General features: G+C 41.9%; 1 protein-coding gene across 6 annotated transcripts in view; it reads right to left on the bottom strand.

The window, feature by feature from the left end:
• DOCK10 (dedicator of cytokinesis 10) overlaps window positions 1-15042 on the bottom strand; it is a 228970-nt gene that overhangs the window by 56749 nt on the left and 157179 nt on the right. For all 6 annotated transcript variants that reach the window (XM_036022786.1, XM_036022788.1, XM_036022785.1 and 3 more), the window contains exons 15-22: window positions 10290-10412; window positions 7572-7651; window positions 5628-5815; window positions 5080-5145; window positions 3280-3372; window positions 1221-1344; window positions 906-1027; window positions 440-526 (exon numbers count right to left, since the gene is read on the bottom strand). In XM_036022786.1, coding sequence (XP_035878679.1) covers window positions 440-526; window positions 906-1027; window positions 1221-1344; window positions 3280-3372; window positions 5080-5145; window positions 5628-5815; window positions 7572-7651; window positions 10290-10412 — 883 coding nt within the window. The remainder of the gene's footprint in view (window positions 1-439; window positions 527-905; window positions 1028-1220; window positions 1345-3279; window positions 3373-5079; window positions 5146-5627; window positions 5816-7571; window positions 7652-10289; window positions 10413-15042) is intronic.

Raw genomic sequence — 15042 nt, 5'->3', positions numbered from 1 at the left:
GTAGAGGAATGTGACTTGTGAGTTCCAGAGGGACCTGGGAAGGCAGCTGGAAACGAGAAAAATAACTCTGGGCACTCTGAGATACATAAAGGCGGGGTTTGGTGGACGATAACCCTTTTGTGGGACTTGACCAGAGCTGAGGGCATTAAGGGAAAGATGGGTTTAAAGAGTTAGGGGTACAGAGCTGGGGAGCCTTGGCTGGGCATTGAGAATTAGACTTAGTTTTATACTTCTGGTATTTTGGGTGCCTGGAGTTTAATGGACTAGGACAGCATCTCCCCTGGGAGAGGCATATAATTATGCCACAGACAGCCTTCCTTTTCAATCACCAGCTCTTCTGACAACTTGTAAAATGGTGAGTCTCCTCCCACCGATGTAGGAGACACCTTGTGGTGTCACGTGTCGGAGAAGATGCTCGCATTTCAGACATCGTGCTCACCTGAGTATTCACTGTGGACACAACGAATGTCGACACTTTGAAAAGAGGTTTGCCACCGTCAACCCATTTCACGTCACTCCCACCATGCTGCAAAAAAAAACCCCACAACAACAGTTTGTTACTGTCACTGTGACAACTTCAGAGAAAACAGATAAGCAGGTTGTTCCGTGTATGTTAATTTGCCATCTTGATCCACTAACTTACATTACTACATAGACGGAAAATAAAAGATGCATCTGACAATACTGGTGAATGAGACCACTGTGGTATCAGGGGATCACTGCTAATAGATCATTTCTACTGGCCATAAAGTAAACAAGATGTTCAAAATACTGTAGGTGCATTTCATTCATAATTACAATGGGTGCATAGTTACATGGTTGGGTCAGTTTAAATAGCAGAGGGAAGATAACCTCATGCCATTTAGCTCATTTTTTTTCCTCTTAAATTATACATCACTCAATACCTTTCCACTCGCAGAATCTTGAAAGCTTAGGTAATTAGGAGGCAGGCTCATAGCTACCGGGATATTGTGCTCTTGAGAAGCTATCCGATCGTGTTTCATCAGAGGAAGCCATGCGTAGCCAACTGTGCGGAGGAACCACAAAGAGAAAACCTTGAGTACAAGCCTCCAAGGTGAGGAGGCAAAATAAAGTTATTTATCATTTATGAATGCAAAACTTCACTGAAAAACTGAGTAAATCACAGCCTGTCAAATACTCTCCAATTCAAGTCCAACAGATGACAGGCAAAGCTATCTCAGATTGCTTGCTGTCAGTACCTGATGTCTCCAGAGCCTCCTTCTTTTTGGCATTAGCTTTGGCGTTTATGTCACACGTGACGTGATAGAAAGAAAACAAAATGTGGTGTTTCTCATGGAGTTGTGTGGGTAGCTCAATTTTCACCTGCAATGAAAGCAATAATAGCTGGACTGAGATTCAAATCATTTGCTCAGGGTCAGGGCAAGACAAAATTCTTCTAAAAATGCTTTAACTGAAATCCAGGTCTCTGTTTAATAGTGTCAGAAATACCCATCCTGCTAGCAGTAGTGTGTTAGGATGTTGATATTTGTACTTCTTTATCGTGGTGGATGATGATTCTTTAGAACACGCAGTATGTCTCATTAGGTAAAGCCTGCTACTGTAGTGTCTGGATGCAACACAGGCACATGCGCACATGCAGCCATAACTGGAGAGCGTCAAGAAGGCACAGACTGGGGACCTATCAGCAAGAGGCACAAAATGAGAGAACCGCAATTCTCCACCGCACAGAGGGTGGGCAGGAACCAGTTGTATGAGCGCCACTCGGGAGCTCGTGAGAAATGCAGAGTCTCAGTCACGACCCCACACATAGGGGCTCAGAATCTGAATTCTAATAAGATCCCCAGGCAACCAGAGGCACACGGCTGAGAAACGTGGCAGTAATTAATGATGCAACTTCAGCAATTTAAAAAATAACAACAAATATATGTAGTGTATTGTATAAAATAAACACCTTGTGGTAACCAAGTAATGAGCCATTTTATGAGGAGGCCATGCTGTAGCTATAATGCTTCTGAATAAACAAAACAAAATTGGTGTAGGTTAAGAATATACGTAATGAGGAACATACTCTATGCTCCTGGAGAGAAGTGCTTTGAAACTCTCCACATTTAAACCCTCAACAGCCTTCTGAGTGGGATGATAGAGAGGTAGGAACCAAGGCAAGATATGTCCGTGGGCTTTGAGTCACTGAGATTATGGCCTTGTCAGTAATAGGATCTTCCAGGACAAGGACCCGTATCTTCCAATCACCACGTTACACTGGAAGCCCAGGATCCCACACAGGTGAGCTGCATTCCATTCAATATCAGCAAGTAAGTAGTTTCCAGAATAGTCAAGTGAAGCAGTAAGGTGATAGAGAGCCATGCAAATGATCTACCAGCTTATTTATTAGACTCTCTGTGCCTCTATCTATCTATCTATCTATCTATCCATTCATCCATCCATCTACTCAATTTCACATTGCTCATGAAAGAATTTAATACACCTATTATCAGAGGGATGTCCTTGGTAATAATATATCTATTACCAGTAGCATGCACATCACTTGGAAACCTGTTAGAAATGCAAATTCTCAGGCCCCCCATTCCAGACATATGGGATCCAAAAAAAATCTGGGATGGCTTCTAATAATCTGTGCTTTAACAAGCCTTCTAGGTGATTTTGATGCATGATAAAGTTTGAGAAGTCCTGAATTGTCATGGTTTGCAAACCTACATATTATATACCAACATGCTAACCTGCTTTAAAAAAGCCAATATGCAGTTCAAAATACACAATGATTAACAGTGCAATAGAATGGAAATTTCTCTCTTTACTCATGTAATAAGAGAGTCTTGAGAGTTGGCCAGGGGGTCTTGTTCCATGCCACGTTTAGAGCTGAGGGCGTCCAAGGTCACTCAGATTCACCCAGGCTACAGGCAATAGTGTGAGCTCATACCCTAGCTCTTCCTTTGTTCTTTTCATTATGATGTGAAATTAATTGGTAAACGCTATCTGACACAATTTTTATTATATTGACCAGAGAAATAAAAGAAACTAAATCAGTTCTATTAGAAAAGAATCCCCAAAACTCACATTTTAAAGACAATTTGGGGCTGAACTAATGGAATTCCCAACATACTTTTGGGGCAACAGTCAGTTCACGTAATTTCTAAGTCTTGGTTAAGTACAATGTCTGCCAAGGCATGTGCTCAGTCGGAGGGGTGGTCTGCAGCAAGTGTTAAACATTGTGCGTTCTCCTGCCCACTCACCCATCTTTTTAGGAGCTGCTGGGGGCCATGGAGGCCTGGCCCTTACCTCGTCTGAGAAATCCGGATTCTGGGAATGGTGCAGAACTGACGTGTAGGCGGCTGAGGTGAAGAGGGGCCCTCCGGGTTTTCCATAAATGCACTGTTGAAAAAGTTAGGAGTCGATTAATCATGAGTGTCTGAAATTAACCCTGACCACTACTCTTCAGTAACCAATCCTGGGATGAAAAGGAAGTTAGTGAGAACTTGCCAGGCTGAGCAGACATCTGATTAACCTGGAACTCCTTTGATCTGCTATCCTGTATTTAGTATACAATCAGCTGCTGCTGAAGAAAGATTTGAAAGCTTTAATTCATTGTGTAGATAGCACATCAACACTGAACATCCAAATCAGCTCATTAGCTAATTTTTGATTACTAGGAGACAAGACCTCCTGTGCTCTGTTCTGATTCCTGCAGGATGGCCCCTTGAAGGGGCCCATGGTACCCAGCACTGGCCTAGAGTTTGAGGCAATCAGTGGGGTGACCAGAAATGTTGGTGGGACCCCAGCCCTGACATGCCAGTCCCCATCCAAGAATGCTGAACGGGAAGGATAGCACTGCGTCCAGGCTCCGCTACATGGAATGACCCTAGTCAGGCCTGGGGTATGTGACATGGCACTTCCCAGTCATGCAGTTTACAAGATCCCTGAGCCCAAGGCTCACGGTGCTTCTTCTGGCGTCTGCTGTAGCTGTGCAAAGCTTCAGAACAAAGCAGTGACACAGGGGACCCGCACACCTGCAAATGTTCCTCTTTCCTAGAATTTTCCGCATAACACTGCTCTAAGAGGCCTGGCATGTCTGCCATCCGGTCACTGCGTCTGTTTGCTTGGCAACTCGGTTTCACTTTATTTTTTTTCCCTCTCCTGATGCTGATGCTACTGTGGAGCTCGGAACCTGTGGGAGCGGAGAGTGGCTCAAGGCTACTCTAAGGCAGTCGCTGTGTGGCCTGATTCATTCAGTCAATCAAACTGATTGTTGTTCTTCTGAATAACGCCACACCTTCTGACCACAAAGCACGTGATTGGTGCCTGACAGAAGGTTTTAGGAGATGATCTCAGATAATTGTGGGGATTAGTTAGCAATTCATTTTGTCCTTTGCTATCTCACTTCTCTGATTGCCTGAAACTGGGGAGATGTGGCCACTGGCCAACTAGAAACAATTTTCCTCTGTATTTCATAGGTTATTTTATGTGTGAAAACCCTAAAATAAAAACAGTATATATCAAATGTGAACTCGGACACAAGCTCCACCCAGTTGCAGCTTGAGAGGTTAAAACAGCACAGATCATACAGACCCCATAGTTTTATTGATTTTTAAAAAATTGTGTGACCAACACGTGGGACCGACTTCCCAGAGCCATTTCCCAGGTCCTCAGGGCACCTTCCGTGAACGTGAGCGTGCCACGGGCCCACTGCGTTAGCCGTCAGGCCACTCGGCAGCAACCTCTCCACACAGGCCACACAAAGGCCTGTGGGATGTGGCACTTTAAATCAAGCACGTGGAATAGAGAGGCCGGCCAATCTTCAAAAATGGCAAAGTCCTCCAGAGGGGAAGCTTTGTGGTGATTTCACACTAGAATGGTTTTCCTTTTATTCCAAATCACGAACAGCTAAGCATAGCCACAAGTCTGAAAGGTCTAATAGTTAATCACAGCCATTAAATCAGATATATTTTAGCACATTTAAAAGAAATCTGTTGAATTACTCCTCTCTCAACCACACTCAAATAAAAAGCCCATCCTCGGCAGAGGGAAGCCCAGCACCCGCCTGCCCCCTTTGATGCTGCTTCCCGGGTGGACTTGGCCTACCTTCACGGGCTTGGCACCATCCTCATCGGAGTTTTTGAATTCAATGCACACGGTTATATTTCGTGCCTGAAATGACAGCGAGGGAAAATGGAAATTGTAACGGCCTGTAATATAACACCAAAAAAACAATCTAAGTGCCTAAAATAAGGAGTTTCTAATTAAACCCCCGAAATGTAGACTACCCAATACTTTCTCGTGACATCTATAGTGCTCAGAAATAGCAGAAGGATTTGGAGAGATTATTTAAAAGGGAAGAAAAAGCCTTATATTAAAAGGGGGCGGGTATGCTATTTTCAGAGGATCTTAAGAAACCAAAAAGAAGGCTACAGCAACATTATTTAAGGTTGATTTAGAAAGGTTATTAATATGCATCCTTAGCACTTTTAAGGGGAAACTCATCATTGTCCTTTATGAAGCATTTTTCTTTCAAATCATTTTCATTTCCAAAGTGATGTACTATAGTAGTTTGTATTTGAACTTTCAAGAAACCATCTTTACATGGTCTAAAAATAGTGGAGAGATGATAATATTTCAGAAACATATCATACCTTGTTAAAACATTTCTGGCTGTCATATTTGAGGTGCTTGGGATAAATGTAAATCTGATTTTTGTATACTCTGTAAGGACGACAGTACTTAGTTGAGTCGTAAATGAATTCTTCCACCTCCACCGTGGGTTCTGGTTCAGCCGTCACATCAAAAGGCTTGACAGGGATAAAGGACGATGTTACACAGTCTTTAAAAATCAGAAAATAAGAGTTTGTTATTTAATATGATTTTTTAAGTAAAATACTTAACGCACTTTAAAACTAATTCACTCAAAATAGAAATTCCATTCTTTTATGCCAATTTACGTTAGATTAGGCTAGCGTGAAAAATTTTTAGGAAGTAGGTAGGATAGACAATCAAACTGTATATTTACTACCAAAAGTGATGTCTTAAAAACTAGCAAATCTTTTGGGTGGATTTATAATTATTTTCTTTTTGTATTCAGATCGGTATAAAGAGTAAATTTAGCTACTGATGCTCTGCCCACTCACCAGGTGTTATAGGATATGGACTACCCCATTGACCGTTAGCATGACACTGTGAAAGTGACCCAGCTGCGGGGACATGTTGGAGCGAAACCTGGTTCAATGGGTCTACCACTGACAGTGTGAATGGGTTTAGAGTATTTTCCCCTACAGAGCGATTTCACAACATAGGTCTGAAATCCCCCTGCATTATTACATAAAATATATTTTTCTTTTTAGTTTTTACAATCTGTTAAAATTGAACCTTGCAGCGATCGCTTAAGAAAAATTAAAAAAAAACCATGAGGGATTTATAAAGCAAAACTTTGGTCCCTAAGTAATATGGAGGCTGAAGGTGTGGTTGAGTAGGTAGAAAGGTTTTCAACCTTCCTTTGTCCCATCTGGAATCTTCCTGTGTTCAAAATAACAAAATCATTAACTAAATATGCTTGGGAATCAGATGACAGGTTTTCTGTTCAAAAATCAATGGTGCTACTTTTATTATTTGTTTGAATTTCTCTAATGCCCTACAGTCCTTACAAAGAGAATATTTAGCTTTCCCTTTCGTTAGGGAATAAAAGCCACATCCCACATATCGGGGAGAGGAAATGGCTCCATTTATCCTCGGCTTTTTTCGCACCAATCAATACAAAAGTGATTTGGAACACAGCTTAAGGCAGAATCCTCATTTCATTTCGTATTAAAATGATTTGTGGAAAATTGATAAGAATAAAAATCTTAATGGTGCTAATGGTGCTTCAGATCTCCAGTGGCAATGGCCCTACGCCTGTGTGCCATTCCTTTTAGGATGCCTGGATTCATCCTTTGCATCACTGAGAAAGTCACTAAGAGGAAGAACCAGAAATAGCAAAATGAAAGCTGATCTCACTGGAGAAATAAATCCTGGAACTCTTATTTATGAGTTCTTCAAGCTCTATCAGAAATTCAACTTTGTGCTGACATAAATAGGGCTTCTGATCCCAGTCTGAAAGAGATGGAAGCTTCCCGTGTGACAACAGAGTCTGCAGATACCCTAGCCCTCATCCTGTGCAGTTGCTGCGTGGCTGTGCCTGGTGCTCATGGTGCTCGGGCAGAACCAGCTGTGCATTTTGAGTCTGAGAAACTGGAAAGAGTACGGATTCTCCCATGACGGGCTATTACTTGATCAGTCTCTCTGAACCTGACTTTCTACATTTGCAATCCTTCAGAGTTCTGCGGATTCAATAATATAATTGAATACCTTGCTGGGTGCATGGTGCCTACCAGATAATTACGAGGTTACCCTGAATATAGTTCTTGTCCTACTATACGTATAGTCTTAATAAAGAAGTAAGAAGCCTGCAATTTCTATAAGGTCATACATTCTATGTATCTCAACCTTTGAGAAAAAAATACCCCAATAAAATTTTGTAACCAACCCTCTAACCCACTAACTATTCAAAACTCCGCAAGCAAACTAGGACATCATCATCATCATACTTGGTTGCTCCAGAGGGATGTTGTCCACAGCGACCTCCAGGCTCCCGGGGATGGTCTGCAGTTTGCTTGTTCGGTCAGCCCTGTGAAAGCATGCCGGCATAGAGACACGCACAGACACACAGACACACACACGTTGAATTATTCGAATCGTCCAGAAAAAAAACAGTCAACTGTAATTCTGAGCTTTGATGACGGTAAACAGGAGGGCCCCAACCAATCTCGTGGAGGACTTGATGTAGCTAGTTTGAATCTGGAAACTAAAATGTATGCGCTCTTGCCAATAAAAAGAAAAACCAGGCAGGGGTCAAGTTACAGATATTCCGAAGAACGTCGTACATTTGTTTGGACCTGCTCCTGATAACGTTTATGTAAATGGCCAAAGAAGCGTGGCAGTGGCCACAGAATTCTCAGTAACGGAAAGGTGCAGCATCTGAATGGCTGTCAGGGACGAGCTGTTGTCAGTTGTCCAAAGAAGCCTGAGGAGTAGCACTGGTCCTTGCACAAGTGCTAAGTGGGCCACAAGTGTGCTTTCTTCCTCTGCACCGACAGCCCAGGAGGTCAAGGAGCCTCTGCCTGTTCTTGGTTCTCTGCCTTCAGTGCCCCATTCCAGCCGGTCCCTGCCCTGCACGCACTCTGAATCCCGAATCCTGACTCGGGAGCCCTCACATTCCTTCCCTCCTCTCCCCCTGCAAACACCTTCTTGCCCAACTTCCTTCACAGTGAAGCAGAAGTGACTGCTAACCGCTTCCGGTGTTCTCCCTTTTGGGAGATCTACTTTGACAGGCAGAACAATTATAGCGGTAGGTCAGAGCCAGCTCTTCCCAGCTTGTGAGCACTGACTGTTACATTTTCACTTATTTCGCCTGCCAATTGTTAAACACAGCCATTTATTAAAAATAAAGTTATATCAACTTACCATTAAACAAATTATACTAAACCCCAAGGTAGTAAGTACTACTCAAAATTCATCACTGAGTAATTATTTACTGCATGGTAAGATTATCCAGAATCTTGAGAGTATTTACATCTGCCTGTATGGTGGGAACGTTACATCACCATGTGCACACTTCTTCCCAGTCCAGTATTTGGTGGAGCCCTAATGGTAGCTTGACATCCGCAATGGTAGGAGAATTGACACCACAGAAATTGGCCATCGGTATAAATCGGTTTTCCCTCCTGGAGGGTCAGTGGCAAACATTTATCAGCACAGTACTGAGACTAAGTGCCATGGGTGTACGGTGTCTATGACAGGATTTACTGTCCCACCAGGATGGCATTGGGCATTTGAGATGCCCTCTAACTGCCACAGTGAAAAGTGTCTTTGCTATGCACCGGTAACATGGGGCCGTTCCCTTCTCAGCACTGCAACTTCCCCTGCTTCAGTGCGCTGGCGAGAGAGTAAAGAGAAAAAGCTCTCTTAGTTCCCACGTGGTCGCTGCGGGAAGGCTGACGCAGGGCTTTTGTCCAGGAGTCAAGGTTGAGGGGATCTCCCTGCGGAGGGAGTATCGCAACCACGGAATATTGGTTCAGGGTCTCCTCCAGGATCTTACTTCTCACCTTTATTTTGCTTTCTAAGAAAGGTTTCATCACTTTCCAGAGCAACAACAAAATCATTAGGAAAACTTCCCTTGCAGTTAAAGAGAAACACCTCCTCTATTGAAGATACAGAAAATATTAATCATGCTTGTCTCATAGTGATACATTATTTTTGTTTTTGGATGAACAAAATTAACGGGTAACAGACTGTTGACTCTGAGACGGGAGGGGCAGAGAGTGAACATCTGGGCAAGGGCAGTGGGTGCCAGGCCCCTGTGCGTGTCAGGGCATAACACGTTAAGATAAGCTGCTTGTTGTGAAAGATCTTATCTTCATAAGATAATGTATGTGGATTCATTTTAAAAATGTGGCTTTTGTATTTTTCCTTTTTTTGGCACCAACTTCCATCATTTTCTCCAAAAGCATTTGAATGACAGACATATTATAAACTATTGCATGCACAGCAATTAATTGCTCTGTGAAGTTTCAAAGCATAGTTCTAAAATTCCTTAACTCTCCTCCTATTTAGTGGTGCCTACTTCCCCTTCACTTGAATCTAGGCTCTGTGACAATCTGACGGTATAGTATGGCAGAAATGGCACTGTGGCACTTTCTCAGACCTAGTGTTAGGAAACCGGCAGTAGTCATTTTCTATCCGCTGGGACACTTACTCCTAGAACCCAGGCATGAGAAAGCTGTAGTAGCTCTTGGAGAGGGTCCATGGGTGAGACCCAAAGTCTCTGGCCATCAGCTCCAGTGAGCTTTCAGCCAACATCCAGTACCCACTTGGCAGTCAGTAATTGCGCCACCTTAAAAGTGCATCCTCTGACTCTAGCAAACCTCATCCAGCTGATGCCCCTCATCTAGCTGTGCTCAAATTACAGACTCAAGAATAAAATAGGTGATGTTGTTCTTCTAAGAAGCCAAGTTTTTGGGTAATTCGTTACATAGCAAGAGGTAACTGACACAGTTTGGTGCTTTACAGGGCTTCCATATAATTCTGGCCAATATACTCTTGTGGTGTCGTGTGGACATATGTGAAGTCATCTGCAAATGGTTTGCTTTCTGGAGGAATTTGGACATTTGAGAATAAGGCAATCAAGTATTATTTATGCATCTATAAATCAATAGTAGCAATGGTGTTGATTTATGTGAATTTCAAGAGTACCCCCCAAATCCTACCTTCTATAATCTGACACTAGTTTCAGTAGGTCTTCGGTTGAAATCTTGCTACTTTCTTGTCTGTACAACGGTGAGAATCTTGAGTCTCTGTCCACATTTCCCTGGTTGTCCTTAAATACTGATCTGAAAGAAAATAATACTTGTTTAGGTTGGTATTTCGATAATGTTTACGGAGTTGTGTTTTTAAGGTGACTAAAGTGATTAAGTTTCCCATTTATAATAGGAAAAACATTTCCATTATAAAATATTTATCAACTGAAAATACAAGAAAACTTCTTAGATAAAAGTTTTATTTACACCCTGTATTTATACTTAAATTTTTATTTTTAACTCCGTATCTCAGGTAACAGCAACTCATTATTACAACTGCATTTATTTATGATTTAGTAACACACCAAAATCTTGGAGTATTTGAGAAGTTGAAAAGGAATGAGTATGTCGGTCCTTTGTCATTATTTCCTGATCAAGCCAGGACGACTTCTGTTGAGCGGTCTCATTAGCTTTTACAAGTACAGAAAAAGGATGAGGTCGTGAATGTGGGCACAGAGGGCCTGATTCTTAAGACATTTTCATGGAGATAAGTGTGCCAAGTCCTAAATCTCAGGACAGAGACGAATATGAAATGAAGAATACTTGAGTCAGAATTTCGTTTTAAATAATGAGGCTGCCATGAGTCTAAGCCATGCATTTCCTTCCTTGATCCATTTCATTGCAACTACAAAGATGTAGCTAAAACACGTAAATTGTTTTCATCCAAAGAATATGGTAAGGTAAGGCGACACTTTCCGACAAACTAGTATACAAAGCATGGCTAATGTCAGATTTCCTTCCTCATAATGCATCACACTGTGCCTACCTAAGAAAAGCAGATGCATGTGTAATTGATTTTTCTCTGTTAGAGATATGCTGAATTTTTATTTCTCCTAACTTAAAGGCCCTAACTAGACTATTTTATTACTTTTTAAATTAACCAAAGGTTCCAGTGCTCAGGAGGAAATGGCCATTTAAATGGCTATCTCATCACAGAGCTTTAATGTCAAATAATACAGAAAACGTGCCAGGAATTTATCAGAAAGAATGATATTTTTAGAGTCCTTCAATCTTTCTTCTCATTTTTCTCTGTTAAGCACTAAGTAAGGGAAAAAAGGTCCCCTATCAGATAACACGGAGGAAGCAGAATGAAAATATTCAACTTGAAGTTTTTTTTTTAATTTAAATATAATACAGGGCTTTAATTCAAGTACCTGACATGTTGAGACAAATATGATGAATTTCCCAACACGGGAGGAAGCTAACTGAGCCTGTATTAGGATTTTAAAAAAATTAATCAGCCACTGCAAATACATGGGTAGACAGGGGTTGTATAACTCATTTTTCCTCTTAACACAGCTCTGCCCCGGAACCAGCTCCCTTGCATAGGGCACCTTGTAAAGAGAACGAGGAGCACAGTGCCCGGAAGCACTGCTCCCGGCACCAGACACCCCATCCTTGCTCGGTAAATATGCTAACTGGCAAGACAACGCAGGACTGATTCATTCACACAGATGGTCAGAGGATGCTTGGGACACTGCCTAGTGCCAGTCGCCACAGCTGAGCAATAGTCAGTATAGGGCACGGGTCTTGAATCATGACATTTGGGGTATGATCGAGGGAAATGCGACCTTTAGCCAAAAAGGGATGGAAGCCTCAGTGTCCCCGAGAGCTTGTCATAAGCAGCATGGACAGCCATGATGTCAGGAAAGAATTGGGCATTTTTCTTTATGGCTATGGAAGACAAAATATAAAAGTGATTATGGGGCAGTGTAAAAATAATTTTTATGGAACGACTTTTCTAATCATTATAGCTACGGAAAGACAGGAGGAAGCACAGTGGGGTGCACTTGACTCCTTGTCATTGGAGAGATTCAAACAGGGGCTGGATATCCATTTGGTGGGGGTGTTGCTGCACTCTGTATCTTCTTTAAGTGGAAAGATATAAGAATAACATTTTTATTATAGTCTCATTATTACATGTCTTAATTTTAAAGAAGATTCAGTGTTGGGCATTGGCCCGTTTAGAATGCTACATGGGACAGAGCAAAAGAAACAAGAAAGGGTCTTGGCACGGGTGCAGGCGCATTGGATTCTGGGGGTGAGATGCACAGGCTTAGATGCTCCATCTAACAACATGGTATGTTTGCAAGGGTTGATTTTTCTCCGGAATCAATGAGCGGAAAACACCCTATGCAGCCATCTGAATCATTCTCTTTCCCTAGCCCGAGGATAAACATTTTTGCTGTAAAATGGCACCACGGCTGGTGCCAAAGACAAGAACAGGCACCGGATTCATCTCAGATAAAACGTTCCTGGCCATGAGCATCTGTGGGTTGCGGTGGGTGGGATGATTCGTTCTGGGTAAAAACATGGTCATAAGCTAAACTGTCACTTCTACGCTTTTTAGTGGCAGTTGATTTTAAGGGTCAAAGTACACTCAAAGCTGTATTGTGAAAACAAATGGCAATCTGGAAAACATAATAGAAAGGAGAAGTAGCCAGAGAATTAGCAGCACCGGTAGGGTATCGAAATATGTCAGGAAACTGGCTCATGTCAAAACGAGATGAGTAACAAGACCTTCTCTGATTCGGTCACATTTATTTGGAGCACTTCCACATAATACAGGGAACATTAAAATCTTCTCTGATTGTATCTTATACTTATTTTTGTGGTTAGATAATGTAAGTGGTCACACATAAAATCTTTAGAAGTGTACCATTTATCTCAGTTGCTAGAGATGTTTATGTAAATCGAAAGCATAACTGTATATATGCAAATTGGTGGTGTCTACTGTCTCCTAACCTACTAACAAACCACTAATCAGGCATTTGTGTAGCATGAGCTTGTGGTTTTGCTGGCTTTCCTGTCCTAGATGTAATTACTCTCATCATCGGTAATATTGACAGCCTCCTTAGGAACGTTGTCTGTCTTTCATCCCACATATTTCACTAGACAACTTCAAAATAGGATTGTTACTTCCCTTTACTGCTCTATGATGGGTAATTCTTCCACCTATTTCTCTCACAGTATTTTCCACGGCCCAAAATTTACTAGGAAGGGGGGCTTGTTGAGGTGAATATGACCTTCACAGGAGACTTCATAATAATCATATGGAAATAATGACTTCTAGTAGCGGCTATCTTTTACTGGGTAACATAAGTGCTCATTAATCCCTGCAATAGTAAATTAGGTATTATCATTCTTCTGTTGTACATTTTAAAAACTTGAGGTAAAGACAGACCCTAGGTACCTGCCTAAATTCGCTTGTCTAGTAAACAGAGTTGGCATTTCACACCCAGCTCTGGTTCTAAAATGCCTGCTTCTAAAACCTCTGAACAACGCTGGATCCTTAAAGAGAAAATATGGCCACCACCATAATTTTGCTATTTTGGAATATTTCACTTTTGCCAAGGGATGTCTTGCTTTTATGTTTACCAGTAGGTTTTCTTGTGGTAACTGCTGAGAATACTTATCAATAAAAGTTTGACCACGCAGTTACAAGTTACCCCTTCTTTTGAAGCTTATGAGAAATAAAAACCATGAACTTTATCATAGAGGGTTCAGAAAATTTCACTAACACCTTTTTCATGCAGAATATCCTGGCATAATTGTCCCTGTAGGGAGAGAGAGGAAAGGGAGATAAAGTGATGTTTATGATCTACTTATGCGGCATGCTCTTGCACCTGAGAGTGTACTTGCTGCCCATGAGACAGGTATGGTCAGCTTCATTCTGCAGATGGGGACCCTGAGAATTGGAAAGGAAACTTGCCCAAAAGTTACAATCTTCAATTACAATCTCTACGTAGTGGCCTGATCTAGACCCTCCCTATCAGAGTACTGGGCCTGGTCTTTCTCTAGCTTGCTTCCAGCCTACCTAACAGCAAACTAGTTCTTGGAGGCCAGTGGGTCTCCATTGGTGCACCGCTGCACGGACTTCCACATTCCTCTTCCCTGCACTCACCTGTCCCAACTTTAAGTAGCACCCTCAAAACTGCAACAAATGTTGATGAGTTTACTCTGGTTATGCTCATCACTGGGAATTCTGAGACCCAAACAAGGTATCAGTAACAGGTTCTCTCTTCCTTCCGAATTTTAAAGTCACTTCCATTGGGACAATGGGGTCAACCTTCAAATGAATACTTGATAGGCTGTCTCTTTTTGTAGCACTTTTAGTTCACCTGGTTTGTGTACTGCGGACCATTTTTCCCTCATGTCTATGCCAGACTCTTCCTCTTTTAAGAAATTCTTATACTAATAGAGATGCAAAAAGATTTGAGGACAATAATAATGAATGTTTGAGCAGACCTAAAAAGCAACTTTTGTTCTTTATGCAGAGGTTATATTTCCAGGAAGATGAGTCTGCCATCAGTGTCCACGGAACTCAGCATTTCTGATTGGTACTGATAAATCTGGGTGCTAATCAGCACGCAAATCAAAGAGATCTGAAATGATCAATCATTTCATCTAGACATCCATACATAGACCTGTGCTCTGTGCATAGATGAAAATACGCAGATGCCTAAGAAATCACAGCGTGTTCATCTGAATTTCATGCACAGCAAACTCTCAGGGATGATACAATGTCAAGTGCTTGATAAACCAAATATATATAATAAACACTTTATGACTTTGATTTGATCCTACCAAGAACCCAAGGCGTAGATGGTCATGCCCACACTACATGCATGCCATAGTCCCAGTCTCCTATGAGTTGTCTTGC

The sequence above is a fragment of the Phyllostomus discolor genome, chromosome 4, assembly GCF_004126475.2.
Source record: "Phyllostomus discolor isolate MPI-MPIP mPhyDis1 chromosome 4, mPhyDis1.pri.v3, whole genome shotgun sequence".
Lineage (NCBI taxonomy): Eukaryota > Metazoa > Chordata > Mammalia > Chiroptera > Phyllostomidae > Phyllostomus > Phyllostomus discolor.
This window is presented reverse-complemented; position numbering and strand designations above follow the sequence as displayed.